Genomic DNA, 19,835 nt, shown 5'->3' with positions numbered 1-19,835 from the left:
TGCTGTGTTCTGATTTCATACAAACATAGAATATGGGTCTTAATGTCACAAACAAAATACACTAAAAAATTCTGTGATATTAGCAGATTTTATTGAATTTTATAGGTTTATAAAATAAAGATAATATCACACAACTCTCAATAATCTAAGCAGTGTCATGTAGCGATTTATGCCGATTTTAGTTTGCCTATTCCAAATAGGTACTCCTTTACTCTGTCATCCCCAAATACTTTGAAAGTTTCCTTAGCCGTACACAAATGCCTAGAATTTAGACCTCATACATCTACCACTGATGCATGATTAAATGAAAGCTGAGGGTCAGAAATTGGGGTTCAACCTGAAGACCTGAAAAGCAAAACAGCCAGTCGCTGGCTTTTACCTCGACCTCAATTTGAAATAATGATTTTTGCTTCCTGGAATCTCAGAAGGAGACTGCGTTAGAGCTGTGTCGTCGATTCTTATATTCCTCTCTAGGGCTGAGGTCAAAGGCAAGGCACACTGGGATTAATGGCATGCACCACCCACTTTCTATGGCAACTAGTGTGGCTACTGGGATTGAAGGTCTGTGTCATTATGGCTACTGAGATCAAAGGTGTGTGCTGCCATAATCTGGTCTGAAAGGCTAATCAGTGGGACTGCTTTACTCTCAGATCTTCAGGCAGTCATTATTTACTAAAATACAATTAAAATCCACTACACACCACAACTGTCTGAGATATAAATTTGATATAGAAGGTTGTGTTGATTATAAATTTGAGCTCATTGACCAGCAGGCTATGGCTATCATGGGGCCTGTAGGAACAGAACTACGAACTGGATCGTCACTATAGGGGAATCCCGAATTCCTCCCTTTTTAGTGCTCATCCTTGCTCATTTAATTTGCTCTCACATATTGCTGAATGTCCAAGATTCCTCAAGCATGAAAAATAAGCCTTCTTTGGTAAGGCTTCTTGATCAGGGTACTCGAAGGCTGAGGGTGTAGGTCATGGACTCCAAAGGCACACTCATAGCGAAAGTGGTTCTTGTTGGTCCAGCAGCTCACAGGTGTTTAGAAGAGCAGGAATCAACTATGGTCAGGGAGTGCAGCAAAGTGTGATAGGAGGATGGAAGCGCCTATCACAGACAGGGCTCCAAGAAGAAAACAAACCCTACCAACTAAATAAACAAAACCAAACAAAAACAGGCCTGCAGAAAGGCAGAATACAAAGAAATCATCTTAACTTGCTTCATCTGGTTCTGCGTATTTAAGGCAACAGCTACACACACACACACACACACACACAAAGGAGAATAATGAGCTTGGAGAAGGCTTAATAAGTTACTTGGTGAGCTGTTCTTTAAAACTCAGGATTCAATGTGTCCGTGAGTCTCAGGGCCTGCTCGTAGTATTCCAGAGCCTCGCTTGTGTCCCCTCTGAGTCTGTAGACAAACCCAAGAAGGCCGAAGCCTTCCACAACATGAAAATTCCGGCGAATGCGTCTTTCAGCCAGGTTCTGCAAAGCCTTGAGAAGCTTGTCTTTGGTGTAGGAAGAAGTTACTTCTATTTTCAAACCCTTTATGTAATGGGTGATTGCTGTTTCTTCTGATCTCATATTGTAAAGTTGGAAACGACCATAGCGGAAATGGATGTCCTGCTGTATGGTAGCATCAATGCCCCTCATGCTCAATGCTTTCTGAAAATTCTCATCTGCCTCTTCTAATTGGCCATTTTCTATGTACATTTCAGCCAGATGAACGTAAGCTGCCTCATATGTGGGTTTCAGTTCTAAAGTCTTTTTGAAGTGAGCCATAGCCAAACGGATCAATTGGTCTGCTATTCTTCTATCCTGACCTCTAGGCTGCATGTTTGTAGCTTCCTTTATTTGGATCAGTTGTCTCTTGTAGCAACGTCCAGTCTCGTAATTCAAGAAGGCTGAGTAAGGTTTTGCCTGCAGGGCTAAATGAAGGAAGTGAAGAGCTTTCTCCACAATACCTTTCCATCGGTAAAATTTGGCCAAATATCCCAAGACATAGGTCTGGGAAGATATGTTAGCCTGAGCTTCTTCAGCGTATCTTGCTGCTTCATCTGATTCTCCCAAGTTGTGCAGCTTTAGGGCAAGGAGAACTTTAATGTATGGATCCGCTGGATTTAACCTGACAGCCTTCTTCAGGGGTTCCAGAGAAATACTACTGTCATTGAAATCCTGGCGATAGGCGGCGACAGCATAGCCGATGCTGTATTCGGGGTTTTCAGAATCAGCATCCAGAGCTTTTGCAAAGCAGGCCATGGCTCGTCTATAATTCTGTTTTCCACACTTTAGCAAGGCCCAGCCTTCCTCAGAGTCCATCTCGGCACACTCCATTCTGTAGCGGAACGGACTTGCAAATTCCTTGCAAGTATTCTCCACCTTGTCCAGGTAGCTCTGGGCTTCTGCCAAGCTGCCCATGTGGTAATGCACCCAGGCACAGTTGCCCCAGGTCACCAGGCTTCTCTTGCCCAGTGGCTCTTCCTGGATCAAGTCTTCTGCTTCTTTCAGGCTCTGCAGGGCTTCCTCATGCTGGCCTTTCCGGTGCCTCACGTAGGCCAGGAGGTTGAGCATCGTTATGCTGTGGTTGGGGTCAGGTAAATCTTCATCAACGATTCTCCTTTCCAAATCAGGCATGTCCGCATCTTCTATTACCAACCTCCAAGTAAAGTGACAGCTCAGCTCAAGCAGGCTGTTGTGGATGAGAGTTCTATGAGGTTCTTCACTGTAAAAACAGAGCCCAGTTACTGATATTTTTTTACACACTCTGTATCCTCGAAATCAAGCCAGCTCTATAAGTTGCCAAACACCTTCTCTCCCGACATTCCTGCTGCCAGTTTTTATTCCTCCTGTGTGTTTATTTCTCTTATCATAGGGAGTAATTTTACATAACAATTTGAAAAATACAACTCACTTAATGGTACTAGTATTTGATTACAAAATGTCTAAAGTTCAATCCAAATAATAATATCGTTACTATCAGTAGGATTCAACCCCTGTATTGGTTGGTTTTATGCCATCTTGACTTCTAAACTAGAGTCATTAATGAAGTGGGGTTCTCGATTGAGAAAATGCTCCCATTAAGATTGGCCAAGTAGGCTAGCCCATGAGACATCATCTTAGTAGGTGACTGATGTGGGAAGGACCAGCCTGTTATGGGTGGTGCCATCTTTGGGCAGATTGTTCCAGGTTGTATAAGCAATCGACTGAGCAAGCCATGAGGAGCAAGCCTGTAAGCAGCATTCCTCCATGGCTTCTGCTTCGTTTCCTGCCTACAAGTTCCTTTCTTGATTTCCCCCTCTGACTTCTTCTCATGATGAATTACAGCTGTAAAACGAAATAAACTCTTTCCCCACTGAGGTAGCTTTTTGCCATAGTCTTTACCACAGCAGTGGAAACCCTAACCGAGATAGCTATGAGACCTAAGGCTCAGAGAATGTAAGGAAAGGGTGATCTGAACTTCCAGTTTTGACAAGGATGCTTTCTACTCATACAGTCTCAACAATGAGCTTGCGTAAACATGACTTGCATAATTATTGCATCAGTTGGTTGACATGACTTTAGAGTTGGGAAACGTTTCACAAGACCCCGGTCCTAGATAAAGAAGTACAGGTAGTCAGTGACGGCCGAGGGAGAAAGAAACCGTTTTCTCTAGATACAAGCCTTTTGATAGGCTATCCAATTCCAAGTGATCACCGGTATTAAATTCACTCAGGAGAGAGAGAGAGAGAGAGAGAGAGGTGTTTATTGGATTTACCGTACACAAGAGAATTGTATTTATACCAGATGCCATTAATTGCCAAGTAAAAAGCTTTGTGCCAGGAGGGTGACACCATCCTTCATGCTGTTGGTCAGAGGTACTTTAGAGACCCCCAAGATAATACAGGGTATTGTCATTATTCTTGATTGTTCACCATTACTTGGCAATAGGACGCTATTGCTGAGGACACCCCCATACATCGGCACAGGACCCGGGGAAATCAAGTCAGTACTGCCGAGGAGGTTTCTCCCTTGCTGACGAGTTCTCACAGTCCTGGAAGGTACTGTTCAGGCTACTGGAGGTGGAGGAGTTACCAACAGTTACCCAGTTATGAGCCCTGTGAACTGCAAGAATGACCAGTGTGGCAAGATATGGTCACCAATACCAGGGTGGCATGGATGCTATGGAACAAATAGTCACTTTCTGATTGGATCTGAGGTCCAGTTCACAGGAGGAGACACATGCCAGGTACTGCAAGTCTGGCCAAGAATCCGTGGTTTACAGGCCCCAGGGATGGTCTTACTACTAATATTTTGCCAAAATGAACATAATATCAAACTTCCCTCTAATAATTTATTTTATATTATGCTTTAGATAGTTTTGCCTGGATGTATATATGTACCACATGCTTGCCCGGTGTCTAAGGAGGGATGAAGAAGAGATTAAATCCTTTAGAACAAGAACTACAAATAGTTGTTAGCTGCCATATGGGTGAGACAACTGCCCTCTAAATTGTTGTCTCTCTACCCATAGATTTGTGCAACTTTCAGGCCTCATCAAAGTACTGTCCTTCTTCCAGTGAACAGTTACTGCTATAGAAATTCACAACTAATCAAAGTGTTAAGAATAAGTATTATTGGAGTGTTCAGCCATAACTACAAGATCTATATCACAGCCCCTCCCCAAAGACTCAGGAATATCTCATAAGAGGGGATTAAAAGATAAGAGCCAACAGTTGTGACGGATTGGAGCTAATCACTGTCTGAATATGGCAGGACCACTGCTCTCAAGAACTCAGCTATGGGCGCCCAAACAAGATCTGCACTATATCAAGACAGTCATCATTCTAACCTGGAATAGGAGTGGGCTTTATAAATCGGAGCATGGGGGTCTGGTGCCAGCCCGGACCATACATTATTCCTCTGGACCAGAGGGAAGGTGTGGGATTAAAGACACAATTCACATGGCTTTCTTGAGAGGGAGTTTTTCAGTGTTCCCTCATGAAATCCTGAGTTCACATCCTGAAAATTCCTCTGCATTTATTCTCCAAACAGCCTTCTATGCCAAAACATAAACTGAGGGGGAAATTTATTAGCATTGTTTCCTGGGTAACCAGGTGAATCTACCTATGCCTGTTCTGTCACATCTTTCTGCTCTATATGCCAGCTAACATCTCTTTTCAGGAATCCTCCAAATTACAAAGAAGGCGCAGAACAACATCCTGACAGCCTGTTAGGGATGGCGACAGGCTAGGTGACCACCTCCTGCGCAGCAGGTGTAAACTGTGCCCTGAGATTCTGGTCACCATACCACGTAGAAATATGGGCCTACATCAGAGCATCCCAGGCTGAAGGTTCCCGAATTTCCAAGCCTTGAATCTAGTGTCTCAGTTGTAGCACTGGATGCCTCAGACATCCAGATGGCCGAGCCTACTCTGGAGTTTCAGAGTGACCAGTTCTGGAGTGGTGGAATCTCGGAACTTGTGTTTCCAATAAGTACCCAGTTGACAGTGACATTGGCAGCCACATAAGCTTAATCTTAGCATAGCGAATGTAGTGAAAATATATTTTAGATTAATGTCATTTTCATATTTTCTTGTAATTATCAAATGCTGGAAGTAGAGAGATGGCTCAGTAATTAGTAACACTTACTATTCTTGTTGAGGACCTGGCTCAGTTCCCAGCACCTACATCAGGTGACCTGTAACTCAGTTCTAGGGACTCTAATGGCCTCTGGCCTCTGTGGGCACCTGCAGGCAGGTGATACACACAAACTCCTGCAGGCAAACACACATACATATAAATTAAATATATATGCATATATATTTACTTTAAATTAAAATTGGCTTCTCCTTTCCACTAGGATTCAATGTAATTATCAAATTACAACCTGCTTCGTCTCCTTCCCCCAAGGCTCTGCAGTCATCATCCTCATATGTCTGCTTGCCAGTCTTCACGCAGGCTCAGGCCTCCATCCTTTCATGGGCAGTCTGTAAGTGTCCCCTTGGGAAATTGCCACTGAGGTAAAAAAAAAAAAATCCTACAGAGTGGCATCTCCTTTGAAATAGAAAGTCTTTCTTATTTATTTCCTCAAGAGCAATGTTGCCTTTTTCAAGCAGACTGCTACAGGTGGGAAACCCACCTCACCTTTCTGGACCACTGCCCTCCGTTCTTTATCTCCTATGTGGACTTCTTAATCTAGATCTCTTGGACGTTTTCACTTTCTTGTGGCTTCAGTGGCTTGGTTGCACCACTCAGGAACTAGGGTGCCAGGAAAGGGCAAGGGCTTGATCCTTCCTGTGAGCTCCCAGCAAGCTGGCCTTTAAATTAGTGGTGGTTGAGTTCTTCACCAAGACTCTCAAGAAGCCCGTCCTGAAAGCTATCGCTAAGGACCATTCCAGATCTACCGACTCTCCCTCCCTGTGCCCCCAGAGACCTGTGGTTATCAGGCTATCACTGCTGTTCTCTTCTATCCACACCTTCCCCAGTGGCCAGACTGACACCTCTCAGCATCAGGACCATGAGCAGGACGGCTCTGTTAGGAGAAAGCATCCTAGGAACCAGTCATCAGAGGCTCTATATTTTAGATTGTCAATATGTACAGAAATAGGTTGAGCAGAGCACAGGAAGTCTTTACCTCATGTTGCTTGGAGATGGCTCCGTAGTACTTGGATTCAGGCCAAGAGTCTCTTCCAGATTTCACGAGGTTCTAAGGGTTCTCAGATCAGCGAGGTATTTATATTTAGGAGGATTACTAGGCAGTTTTTCACACACCCCATGACCTAAACGAAACTGGCAAGGTTACAGCTTATGGAAAAGAAAACGTAAAGAGAACTGTTTTTGCTTTGATAATAAAGACATGCTTGATTGAGGAAGCCAACAAGATTTTTGTTAGAAGCCATGTTTGTGTTGGGTTCCATGTAGACTTTGTGTCAGGATGTTTTACATCCGGTGTTGGAGCAAAAAGAATAGAGGCAAGGATGACTTTTTTTCATGTAACACATCAGACTATTTTGTTACTACTACGTACACCCAAGGGGGCATTTTAGGGTGCATGTTTTGTGCATAACAGAAAGCTGGAGAGAGCATTTGTGGCAGAATGAGATTACAGATGGTTGATTTAGATATTGTCCTGAAAACAACAAAGTCCATGCTATTTATATCCTCCTGTGAAATTCCTACCCCTGTCCACTTAGAATACAATGACCTTATCAGTGGCCTAAACAACCTATTTGAATTGGCCAGTGGAGCAGGAGATCAGTAAGTAGCAAGGAGTAAAATCAGCAGGCTGTGATGGGCAACTGCAGTCTAGAGTATCCAGGCAAGTGAGGATGTTAGTATCTAGTTCCAGATCCACACAGTTCTTTTGAGTTAGCCTCATAGTTTTTAAGCTGTTTTACTGGGTCCCGTGAGAGTCAATGCTACATTTTAAGTTTTAATTACTATCTATGCCTTAGAGATCCATGAAGCAAAAATGCCTCTGATCTCCAAGCCTCTTGCTCAGGGACACATAGCTCCTGAAGTGCTGGAGGCTCTTGCTTGTGGAAGATAACCAGCCACGTGTTTTCACTCTCCTAAACACGTTCCCGTGACCCATTTGCACCAGATGTGCTTGATCACGTGTGGGTGGAAGCTTCACAGGCAGGAAATATGTCAGGATACAAGCTTGCCCCTGACGGGATGCAGGCTGGAGGTACATCAGTATACATGCTTGCCCCTGATGGGATGCAGGCTGGAGGTAAATCAGTGTACACACTTGCCCCTGATTGAACCTGATGGGTATTGCAAAGAATTATGGGTTTTCCTTCTTAAGAGAATGCAAACATGACTCGGGACCATTTCCCGGAAACCTGGGTATCCACTTGGCCAGTATTTAATTAAGGCTTACTTCAAATTTGGCTTTAAACTGTGGTTGTGGTCTTATTCTCCATCAGTGGAATTAACAGTCCCCTGCTATGACATCCCCCAAAAACCCGCACATAGTGTCCCTCAAACGCAACATCAAAATTTTCTGAGACTAAGGCTGGTATATCCATCCAACTAGCAGGGGAAGAGAAAACGTTGAAAAGCTATGGTTCTGAAGCTCCCTTGTGACGTGTTCCCTATCTGGCTTTTGGAGGCAGCAGCCTAGTCAGATAAGCAAAGCGGTAAGCAAGGACCGAGAGCAGTTTCCAGCTGTGCATTACAAGATAAGGTTATTGACATCTCTCTAGTCCACAGTAAACTGCTGTGCATAGACACACAGATGCTGAGTTGCCCTGAGCCTTCAAATAGACTGTCTTCTCCAGACTCCCTACTGGTGAATAAGGTATGGTCATGTATCCGAGTTTGGATCCGCTGGAGACATCTTTTCCTGAGGACTTTCTCTTTCTTCCCCAGCTCTCACATAACGTGGGATATGAATGTGTTTTGCTCTCCCTTTCCTGTATGCACACCTGATTGTACTGAGACCAAGGGCTGACTGGAGACACTGTACCCAGGGGCATTACTGAACTTTGCTGCTAACTGAATATCGCATCTTGGCTTCTTTGGTTGACATTTCCATGTCAGAGTTACTCACTTGTTAATCCAAATAGTAACAGGACTTCCCTTCTGGGGCTATGGGGAGATCAAGTGGGGAACAGTGCCAGTTGACTAAGAACTTTCAGGAATTGTGAGCATTGTTTTTAACATAGGACCAGTCTCCCCTGCAGTCCAATCTTTACTAAACATCAGCTAGAAGCCTTCCTCATGGCAATTGCCCATCAGACAGTGAGAGAATTGCCTCAGGAAGCATCCCTGTGCAGATGCTAAACTTCAGTTCTGAGCTTTAAACTGAGGCAGTGTAGATTGTTCCACTTTCTGGCTCAGGTTTAAAAGCCCTGGAGACAGTCGAACACAGAATTTATAATGCCTCTGTAGCACGGGTACTTGGCTGATCCCAGTAGTGGCAGGGCCGGAGTGACAAGAGACTTCTGAAAGGGGGGCTACTTTCTTCTTCTAGGGATTCATCTAAAAAGACAAATGATCTTTGAGGCGCAAATATTTTCTTCAATGTAGTTTCTTCAAACTAGCCTTTGCCCAGCTTGAGAAAGAAGAGATAGAAACACGAGCAAAGACTGACGTGAACACGAGGAAGGTGGCTTACATGGCGATCAGCATGACTTCAAAATTTTTGTGCACAAAACGATTGCTTAGTAACTTCTGGGGAAACAGAACAAGTGCATCACGTGGTTAGCATGAATTTGGCAATGGGCCAGGTCCGGTGAGACTCTGGGTCAGCAGATTAGGTCTTCAGAATCTTGGCCAGTGTGTCTTTGGCGTAAACAGATTCACAAAGCACACCGTGGGGACGTCAATATTTGGAAGAAAAATCCTACCGAGCATAGGATGAGCACATGTGTGTGTGTGGTGCAAATAGATGTGCGTTTGTGTTTGCTCTTAGGAAGAAAAAAAACAACAAACACTAGAGAGAGGCTTACTTTTGAAGACTGGGCACTTTGTATGCAGCTTTGTCTTTCTCCCCACCGTTCTACCCATCCATCCACATGTCCTGACGAGTCTCTGTTTAAAGGAAAGCTCTGTGTGCTTGTGCCTTCTTAGGAAGTTTTATTTAGTGGAGAATATGTCCCAAAGTAACAGATGGCAGCTAAGAGCATAGGTCTTCTACTCAGGGAACCTTTCACAAAATTTCTTGGAAAACCTTCTATTCGCCACAACACATGCTCTGTGACGGCCTGATAGTCCTGCCTCTTTCAACTGTTTCTTCTTTTTTCAACTATAAAAAAAAACATAACTTTATTTTAATGAATTCACAAATAAGACCACTATACAGCTGGCATAAAGAAGCCACTCAGACGCTTGTCCAGTCTCAGCCTCTGCCTCCCAGGGAACATCTATGTAGTTAGGATGGCCATTCTGAAGCCAGGGAGCTTCACTTCGGGTTTTACACTTTTGCTGTCAGTTATTGCTGTTATACATTTATCTACCACAAAAAAGAAAGGAAGCAAAAGCTTTGAAAGAGTTAAAATGAAAACCAATAAGCTTTGTACTTTCTTTCATGACTCGTGGAATATGGAGTTCCCTGGGTATACTCCCATGGCTATCAGGTAGGATATGGAGTTCTCTTGGTACACTCCCATGGCTATGAGGTAGGATATGGAGTCCTCTGGGTATATTCCCATGGCTATCAGGTAGTTCTGTTTTGAATTCTTTTTGAGGCACTCAGCGACTGATTTCCTGAATAGCTGTTTTAGTTTGCACGCCCACCAGTAGTGAAGAAGTATTCCTCTCTCACCCTCTCCAGCATTTGTTGCTAGATTTCTTGATCTCACCATTCTGACTGGTGCGAGGTACTACCTCAAAGCAGTTTTACGTGCATATTTTGAGGACTAGGGATGTTGTACAATTTTAAAACTAGTTTTTTTTTTTTTCATCTTCTTCTGTAAACCACCCGTTTGCTTCATTAGCCCAATTGCTCATGGGGTGATTTTGTTTCCTTCGTATTTGATCTCTGTAATGTTTTGCAAATTTTGGATACTGGCCCCAGGTCTGAAGTATAGCAGTAAAATATTTCTTCCATTGTGTGAGCTGTTTGTGTGATCTGCTAATGGCTTCCTTTGCTGGGCAGAAGCTTTGAAATTCTGTGAAGTTCCATCTGTTGACGCTTGGGACTGAGTCCTGTGCTACTGGAGCTCTGTTCAGGAAGTTCTTGCCTAACCTGAAGTCTTGATAAGGATCACCCATGATTCCCCCCAGGAGTTTCAGTATTTTGTGCTTAAATTAAGGTCTTAGATCCATTGCAAATTATTTTTGTGCGAGATGAAAGATGTAGATCTCATTTCATTTTTCTGCGGGAAATATCATATAGCCCTGGATGTCTTGGAATTTGCTTTGTAGACCACGTTCACCTCAAAGTCAGAGATCTTTCTACCTCTGCCTCCTGAGGGCTGGAATTAAAGGCATGTGTGACCATGCTCAGCATTTTGATAATCTTTAACAAGGAGTTTTCTGAACTCAGATCAGTGGCCTCATTCTTATGGGTGGTTGCCCTCTGTCATCTTCTCCTGGTTGCCTAGAATGAAAAGACCCTACAGGTGATCTAACCATCATCAGGTAGAATGGGCACAGTCTAACAGGCACTAAATCTAGAGGTTTACAGAGAGAAGATTTGGCTTGTGGGCTGCTTTTCTCAGACTAGCGACTTCTTTTTAAAGGAGACAGCTGAGTCTCCAATTTACATGGGAGAATGTGACTCATCTGATCCATTATGTATGATGTCTCTTCGTTGTTGTTGTTGTTGTTCTGCAGTGTATTAAAGAACTGCTGTGATTCAGATCCCTGACCCCGCCAAGTTCAGGTGTCCCTATGATATAGCAGTTGAGCATCTGTAATGTAATTGGCAGAGCTCTCATGAAGGGTTTCATCCACTCCTGGATTAAGGGATTGTGAGTTATAAAAGGAATGGGCTATTTATCAGGAAAATGAGCCCATTACAAAAGCCAGGCACGCCACCTCACCATGTCATGCTATGCACTGCCAGTAACCCCAACACTGGAGAGGCAAAGACAGGCAGATCCTGGCAGCTGCTGACTCAGCAATCGCTGAGCTGAACAAGTGACCTTGACAGTTCAGTGAGAGACTTTGTCTTAAAATAATAATAAGGTGGACAGCCAGTAGGATGGATTAGTGGGTAAAACGGCCTGCCAAGCAAGGAGAAAACACACTCTACAAAGTTGCCCTCCCATATTCTGAAAGGCACTATAGTTCTGCCCACAGCATACACAATGTGCATACAACACACACACACACACACACACACACACACACACACACGATGGTGATAGTGATGATGATGATGAGGAGGAGGAGTTTTTTTGACTTTCTTTTTATTTTTTTTATTGAGCTCTTCATTTTTCTCTGCTCCCTCCCTGCCCCTCCCTCCCCTCCCCTCCCCTCCCCTCCCCTCCCCTCCCCTCCTCTCCTTTCCTCTTCCTCAACCCTCCCCCATGGTCCCCATGCTCCCAATTTACTCAGGAGATCTTTTTCTTTGTAGACTAGATCCATGCATGTCTCTCTTAGGGTCGTCGTTATTGTATAGGTTCTCTGAGATTGTATTTCTAGACTGGTTTTCTTTGCTTTATGTTTAAAAACCACTTATGAGTGAGTACATATGATAATTGTCTTTCACGGTCTGGGTTACCTCACTCAACATGTTTTCTAGCTTTATCCATTTGCCTGCAAATTTCAAGATGTCGTTATTTTTTCTGCTGTGTAGTACTCCATTGTGAAAATGCACCACATTTTCCTTATCCATTCTTCAGTCGAGGGGCGTTTAGGTTGTTTCCAGGTTCTGGCTATGACAAACAATGTTGCTATGAACATGGTTGAGCACATATCCTTTTGGCACAATTGAGCATTCTTTGGGTATATACCCAAAAGTGGTATTGCTGGGTCTTGAGGAAGGTTGTTCCCTAATTTTTGATGCCACACTGATATCCAAAGGGGCTGCATCAGTGTGCATTCCCACCAGCAATGCAGAGTGTTCCCTTAACCCCACAATCTCTCCAGCATAAGTTGTCATCAGTGTTTTTGATCTTGGCCATTCTTACAGGTGTAAGATGGAATCTCAGAGTTGTTTTGATTGCATTTCTCAAATGACTAAGGATGCTGAACATTTCCAGAGTTGCTTTCAGCCATTTTAGATTCCTCTGTTGAGAGTTCTTTGTTTAGGTCTGTACTCCATTTTTAAATTGGATTATTTGTTCTTTTGATGACCAATTTTTTTGAGTTCTTTGTGTATTTTGGAGATCAGACCTCTGTCTGATGTGTGGTTGGTGAAGATCTTTTCCCATTCTGTAGGCTGTCATTTTGTCTTGTTGACTGTGTCCTTTGCTTTACAGGAGCTTTTCAGTTTCAGGAAGTCCCATTTATTAATTCTTTTTCTCAGTGTCTGTGCTGCTAGAGTTATATTTATGAAGTGGTCTCCTGTGCCAGTGAGTTCAAGCATTTGAGGAAGAAGTTTTTGAGGAAGTTACTTGACATTTGTCAGTGGCCTCCACACACATGAATATATATACCCCCAGAGAAATGTTAGAGAAAAATCATGGGGAAATCAGGGAGGTATATGAAAAACTCCTTAGTCTCTATGTGTTTGCTCTGTAAACCTAAAATTTGTTCTTGAAAACAAAGTGTATTGAGAATCAAACTGTTGCAACAGGGAGAAAGAGTGGTGAAACAATGAGGCAAAACACTGCTGCAGTTAGGATTCTTGCTGCTGTGGCCAGAAGGCTCAAAAGTACCTCAGGTTAGTCAGTAAAGGAATATTATTTCATTTGGATGAAAGCACAGGGCTGAAAAGTAGGGTAAGCATGGGGAGAGCTAAGAGAGGAATAGGCAATACCTTTCTTTGGTCGACTTTAAGAGCAAGTGTTTGACCGTCCAATGTTTGTTCCTTCTAATGTCAATTAACATTTCAGGAATTTTGTGGGAGAAGAAAAGTCTGGTCAAGTTAAGTGTCTTGGCATTTCATTCTGTTTGAATAGTGCAGCAAACAGCACAGTGGACTGAATGGTGATTAAGAAGCTCCGAGTGGTTTTATCATAGTTCAGCCAAGGGTACCAATCTACAAGTAAAATCTAATAGAAAGAAAGGGGCATTGGTGCAACCAAGCTGTTGGAACAAAACACCATTTTTTCTTTTGTTAGAACATGGGCTCGCTCTATTCATATCTTGCCTTTGGTTAAACAGTACTACATCAAACAGAAGAGTGAAGGCATTTCTTTAAGGGCTTTTATACTCTGAAGAAGAAACTATTTTTTGAAACTTATTAGCTTAGAACAAAGCGTGGAAGAAAAATGTGTGTCCTTTTTAAATACAATGTGTATTAAATCTGCCTCTAATGAAAGAATATATATTATTTTATTCATTATTGCGAGACAAAATCTCCAAGCTTTTGTGCTAACTGTACCTGGGAAGTCTACCATGATGTTCAGCTGAATCAAGACCCTTGTCCCTTAAGCTGGCTTTATCAGGTATTTTATCACAGAAGTGGGGAAAGTGATTGACACATCACATGAACTGCTTGCACAGAAAGAATGCAAGACTCATTGTCCTTGGTGCTCACAAGCCTACTCCTGCTAAATGTACAGGGTTGGTAAGCAATAACTATCTCATTGGAGTCCATGGGAGTCTCATATAGACTGACCTTTAATGGAACTCAGTTACCAAAATTTATGCCTTCATTAACCCAATTGTCATAAACACAAACAGTTAAATTTAATCATTGTGCTCTTAGATCATAAAAGAAAAACTAATCATCTAGTTTTTTTCTTAAGGATCATCAAGACATAGTATATTTAGTTATTTTCTATACATGCATAAATTACAGTGCAGATTCTTTACAAATGTATTGAAACTCAAATGGAAGAAATAAGTTATCTAAGAATCTCAGCCTTCTGCACTAATACATCATTAGAGCCATACCTCAAGTTTATTCAAGGTCACATTTGGGAGGTAATTGATTTCACATTCACTGGGACTGCAAAGTGACCCAAGGTGAATCCAAGTGACTGTAACACCTCAAACACGGAGACAGGAAAAAGAACATACACGGTCTTAGATTAAAAATATAGTTTTAGAATAAAGTCTTTAAAATAGAATAATAAAAATATGAAAGCATATATAAAGATAAGAAATATACGGAGAGTTTGAATCCTACATGCTATATTGTCTTTAGATTTTTGACTGTTAATAAACAATGATAACTGATAAAAAAGACACTGGTTTATGAAAACTGACAGATTCAATGAACCTACATATTTTAAATGTGTCTTGACCTCAAAATTTAAGTTGAAAGATGGGTTACTTTGGGATAGAAGTTATGCTTTTGTTTCCATAGGAAATGAGAGGCCATGGATTCATTCCTGGTTAAGAAAAATCAGGTTTTATCAAGGAAGACCACCCTCCCCCCCGAAAAAAATCTCTGATGGGAGTAGATGGGCCAGATGATCCAACATCTCAGAGTTCTTCTGAGTTCTACATCCAGAACAGCTTCAAAGCAACTCACTGAAATGAGCCAGTCTCACAGAATACTCCAGTCAGGACATGACCATAATCCTAAATTTTCTCAGGATCCCCCAAAGATTATCAGTGCCCCCAATTAACAGGAAGTAGTCTAGAGAATTTCACCCGTGTTCCCCCAAATGGGTTATGGATGTTTATTATCATGTAATGGAAGGTTGGGTGCAAGTTGTTATTAGTAATGGTCAGGAAACATTCTAAAAAGGGAGATTAGATTCAAGGATCTCTTTCTAAAAAAGAAAAAGGGGGGATATAGAAATGACAGAATAAAAGGGTATTTTAATCCAAAAAACAACATTAATCTTAAATATTTTACATGGGTATGAATTTTAGTTTTTTGATACAAATTTAATGTTATTTCAGCTATGCTGTATGTATGTTTTTACTTTTGTTGGAATATTATGCTCATACAGCCTGGGGCCAATCCACCCACAACTGGGGGCTCAGGGTCCCTCAGATTCTTCTTTCTCTTGTTTTCCTTTTCTTTCTTTTCTTTTTTTCCCCTCACTGTAAAAGGCCACTCGGAGCAGCCTCTGTCCTCTCTGTCTTCCGAGTCACTCTGATTGGATCCAACCAAGTTATAACATCCCACTCATGGGTGGGGATGATCTCCCACAGGTCCTGCAATGTTCGCATGCAGATTCACACCCCACCTACAGCAGAGAGATGTCTCCCTGTGCGCCTTGTGGTGTTGCCATTTTTTTTTATGGGTTTTCATGGTTTCAGCCACAGGTTGAAAGCCATCCATGTCCATTACCTCTGGGATGAAAGCCTTTTAGAGGCCCTAAAACCACAGGCCTTAATACCCTACTTCTTCGGCTCCTACCCTCACTCAGCCAGTGTCCTGCTGGCTCTACTTTTATGGGCGCGTTCTAACTACTGTCAGTGCACAGGCAAATGGAAAGAGTTTCCTCAAACTGTCTCTGCCAGCGCTACTGCTGCAAACAAGATTGGTTGATCCACAAGGCAGCTTATTTCAATTCCAGCCTTTTGCTCCCTGCTGCGGCTTGTGGCATGGCGGCTCAGACACAGAGCAGATCATGCCTCTAGATCTCTCAAATTACTAAGCATAAAATCCCTGCAGCTCAAAAATTGTAACTTTTCCATACAACATGTGACTGCTGCCCGTTTGACTGAGGTCAGGTGACCTTATTGTCATCTTAACTGATAACCAGGTCAGATGACCAATACTCTCCATCTTTACTGAAGTGTGTCCTGCCTGGGCCCCCAGTTTATTATGTTTTTGTTTCTAAATTCCTCTTGCTGACTCTGGTGCATGTGTGTTTTGCACAGTGGAATGCGTTTGGTAGGATATACCAAAAACATCCACTTCACCCAATTCCTATTCTCCCTGCGTACACGTTCATACATGTAACTTAAATGCACCTATGTTTACTGTTAAATGTTATAATTGTCTGTTAATTGGTCTAATAAAGAGCTGAATGGCCAATTGCTATGCAAGAGAGAGGGATAGGTGGGACTGACAGGCAGAGAGAATAAATAAAAGAAGGGGAAGGAGCAAAGAAAGAGAAGGAAAGGTGGATGCCAGGGGCTTACAGAAACAAAAGGAAGCAGTTCCTTGTGAAGTAATGGGAAGAATCTACACTTCCTGGCACTCATTTCCAGTGCTGGCCTACTGTTACACAGCTTTTCTGTGTTCATAGAAAGACTTATCTATTCACCCCACGTGGAAGACACTGACAGACAGGAGAAATTCCATGTAAGTACTGCATGGCGAGTCAATCAATTTATTGGAGCTACTCACAGAAATGCAAGTGAACTGGGGCAGCTGCATCACCAAAAAAGTCCAACCCACAGCTCAGAGAAGGGCAGCCTTAAAGCAAAGGAAAAGCCAGTTTTGAGTTAAATGGGTTCCTTTCTATCACACTTTAAAAAATTCATTTATAGTGTTAATTGCACCAGGTGAGAATAAGACCAGTACCACAATGTGAGCCAAATTTGGAGTAAGCTTGATTTCATTGGGGCGTACCCAAGAGCTGGGTAATGGCTGCCTCCTGAATTGTGTTAAAGAGAGCAGCCCTGAATGCATTTTTAGGCCCCCTTTAAGGAGTAAAATCACCAGTAGCTTGCAAAGCAGATTTACAGAAGAGAGACAACGGGACAATAAGGAAATGCAGAAAAAATCTCAAGAAACATCATTGTGATTACCATGTGATTAGGGAAGATGACTAAGGCGGGTCCAGGAGGGCAAAAGGATTCTCGAAAACGAGTCGAGGTCTTGGGTTGAGGCAGGTCAGGATCCAGAAAAGAGACTTAGAAACAGTGACTCAGCTTTTATAGTAAAGAGAAACTGACTTTTAACAATACAGCATGATGGATCCTGTCTTCAAAATCGAGTTAGGCATGTTCCTCATTTCCTCCTTGACTAACGTTTCCCTGTCAAATCTCTGATGGGGGGGGGATGTCTTTGCTGGTGGCCATGTCAGAGGAGCAACAGAAGGCAATTGAAGTTCAAAGTGTCAACCCACCAGGAAGAAACTCTCCGATGGGTCAATCTCTGACACATTAGACCCAGAGACCACAGACCCTGGAATGTCTTTGGCTTCTGCTGTGCCTTCACATGATTGCTGCTGCCATGGTTCTCTGGTATCTGGCATGGTGTGATTGTGTGTGAGGACTTTCCCACTGCCTGTAATGCAGCGTGTTTCTCTCATGGAAACATACCATTCTACTGGGCATTTTTACCTGTGGATTATTATGAAGATGATTTCTTCCTAAGCTATACTGTCTAAATGATAACAATAATAATGTCAGTTTAGATAGAGTTTTTGTGGTTAAAAATATAAACAAGGAAGTGACACACTGTTAAAACACCTAAGTTTCTATTGAGGAGCCATTAATTGTGACTTAATGATTAAGAAAAGGTTAATGATTAAGAAAAAGTTTTAATTTTTGAGTCCCAGTTAGTCCAATGAGCTCAGTTTCTTTTAAGCTCAATATTGGGATATGTGGTTATAGGTTTCAGAGTGCCCCACAGCTGAAACAGAACATTGAAAAGAACTTAAAGTTAGGCTAAGATGTTTTTGTCAAATAGCTTTGAGATGAAAAACCCAAGAAGGCAATCTAAAGTTTTGGAAAGGCATGTAGTTGAATGAGAAACTCTTTGAGGTCCGGGAATAAGAACAAAGCAGCCCAGTTTTTACTAGCTGATGCATTTTTCTTGCTAGGAGTGTTTGATGACAAAAAGTGATGATTGTATCCATTTTGGCCCTCTATCTCCTGATATAAAGAACTATTGATGAGTGGATATGTACTCTAAAGATTTAAAGTAAAGCTGGTGATTCTTTTTCATATGTAAAACTTTAGATATGTGATTCTTTTACGATTCCTTATAAACTTATCTTTCAAGATAAGTAATAAAGTAAAATTGGCCCTGTTAACACCAATTTTAAGAGTATATTTAGTTGAAATCTCTTTTACAGTTCTATTCATCCTCCTCTATCTTTCCTGAGCTCTGAGGATACATACAATGAAGTTTCTAATCTATGTCAAGGCAAGAACCTTAAAGAGCAACTGGGACAAGTTGGCCATGAAAGCTGGGCCATTGTTAGAACCCAGAAACATAGGGACGCCAAATCTGGGAATAATTTCCATTATTAATTTTTTAGCTACCACTTGGGCTATTTCCACTTGGGATTGAATGGCCTCTACCCAGACTGTGATGGTATCAACAAAGACCAGGAAACATTTGTAGCCATGCAATATCTAACTTGACTTCAGTGAAGTCCATTTCCCAAAATTCACCAGTATTGTACCTTGACTCCGTTGGCCTGGGAGAAGCATATTCTTTTTTCCATCTCCCTGGGCACAGGTCAGACAACAATCAGAAATGCTCTGAAGTGTTTCTCAGTGTCCAGGTTTCCAGACATGAAGGGAGATGAGTTCTGAGATCTTCTTAGGTAACAAGTGCATGGAGCGATGCAAGGCAGTTGGCAAGTTTTGGCCCAGTACCTTTAGCATGCAGATTCTTCTGCCAGGTTAGATCCACCATCTGTTGTGGCTCTCCTGAGCCCCCAAGTCAGAATATGGTGTAGGAGGTCCTTCTGTCTATGTGTTGCTTTCATTGGTTAATAAAGGAACTGCTTTGGGCCTATAGCAGAGCCATGGGAGAACAGAGCTAAGTGGGGAAAACTAAATAGAATGCTGGGAAGAAAAGGCAGAAAGAAAAGCCATGGATCCTTCACCTGACACAGACACCAGTTAGAATCTTGCCAGTAAGTCACAGCCACATGGCAATACACAGATTAGTGGAGATGGGTTAAATTAAGATATCAGAGGTAGCCAATAATAAGTTAGAGCTAATGGGCCAAGCAGTGTTTTAATGAGCATGGTTTCTGTGTGATTATTTCGGTTCTGGGCAGCCAGGACAAACAAGTGACTCAACAAATACAGTACATTACTTCAAGCTATTTTTCTGTTAACTAAACATCAGTTTTTAATTCAGCATTTTGTAGATAATCATTTATATAAACATTTTACAAAATAAAATAACAAGAGAATAAACTATATTAAAGTTTTTATAAATGTAAGCACTAATGTCACACAACTTTACATTAGGGTTAATTCTTTACATGTAAGTTTTCATGGGAAAATATTTTCATTAATATGTGTTACTATATTAGAAATATGCTTACTGTATTTTATGCGATTGTTTTCTTAGTCATGATGGCTATCATATTTAATGTATCCTTTCTTCGTATTTTTTCTTATACATATAATCTCATTTATTTTTTGACTCATATTACTTTTTAGAGGCTACTATTTAATTCA

The 19,835-nt window shown here is 42.0% G+C and overlaps 3 protein-coding genes across 4 annotated transcripts in view; 2 read left to right on the top strand and 1 right to left on the bottom strand.

Annotated features, from left to right (window-relative positions):
* LOC126511154 (interferon-induced protein with tetratricopeptide repeats 1-like) overlaps window positions 1-19,835 on the top strand; it is a 97,521-nt gene that overhangs the window by 2,425 nt on the left and 75,261 nt on the right. The window lies entirely within an intron of this gene.
* Window positions 1-19,835, top strand: part of LOC126511155 (interferon-induced protein with tetratricopeptide repeats 1-like) — an 83,515-nt gene that overhangs the window by 2,448 nt on the left and 61,232 nt on the right. The window lies entirely within an intron of this gene.
* On the bottom strand, window positions 70-7,589 carry LOC126511181 (interferon-induced protein with tetratricopeptide repeats 1-like). The gene is made up of 2 exons (XM_050158194.1): window positions 6,622-7,589; window positions 70-2,730 (listed from the first exon to the last, which is right to left on the bottom strand). The coding sequence occupies exons 1-2, from the start codon at window positions 6,624-6,626 to the stop codon at window positions 1,338-1,340; spliced, it is 1,398 nt and encodes a 465-aa protein (XP_050014151.1). The 5' UTR covers window positions 6,627-7,589; the 3' UTR covers window positions 70-1,337.

Source organism: Alexandromys fortis, unplaced genomic scaffold, assembly GCF_014885135.2.
Source record: "Alexandromys fortis isolate MF-2015 unplaced genomic scaffold, M_Fortis_MF-2015_v1.1 scaffold_10, whole genome shotgun sequence".
Lineage (NCBI taxonomy): Eukaryota > Metazoa > Chordata > Mammalia > Rodentia > Cricetidae > Alexandromys > Alexandromys fortis.
This window is presented reverse-complemented; position numbering and strand designations above follow the sequence as displayed.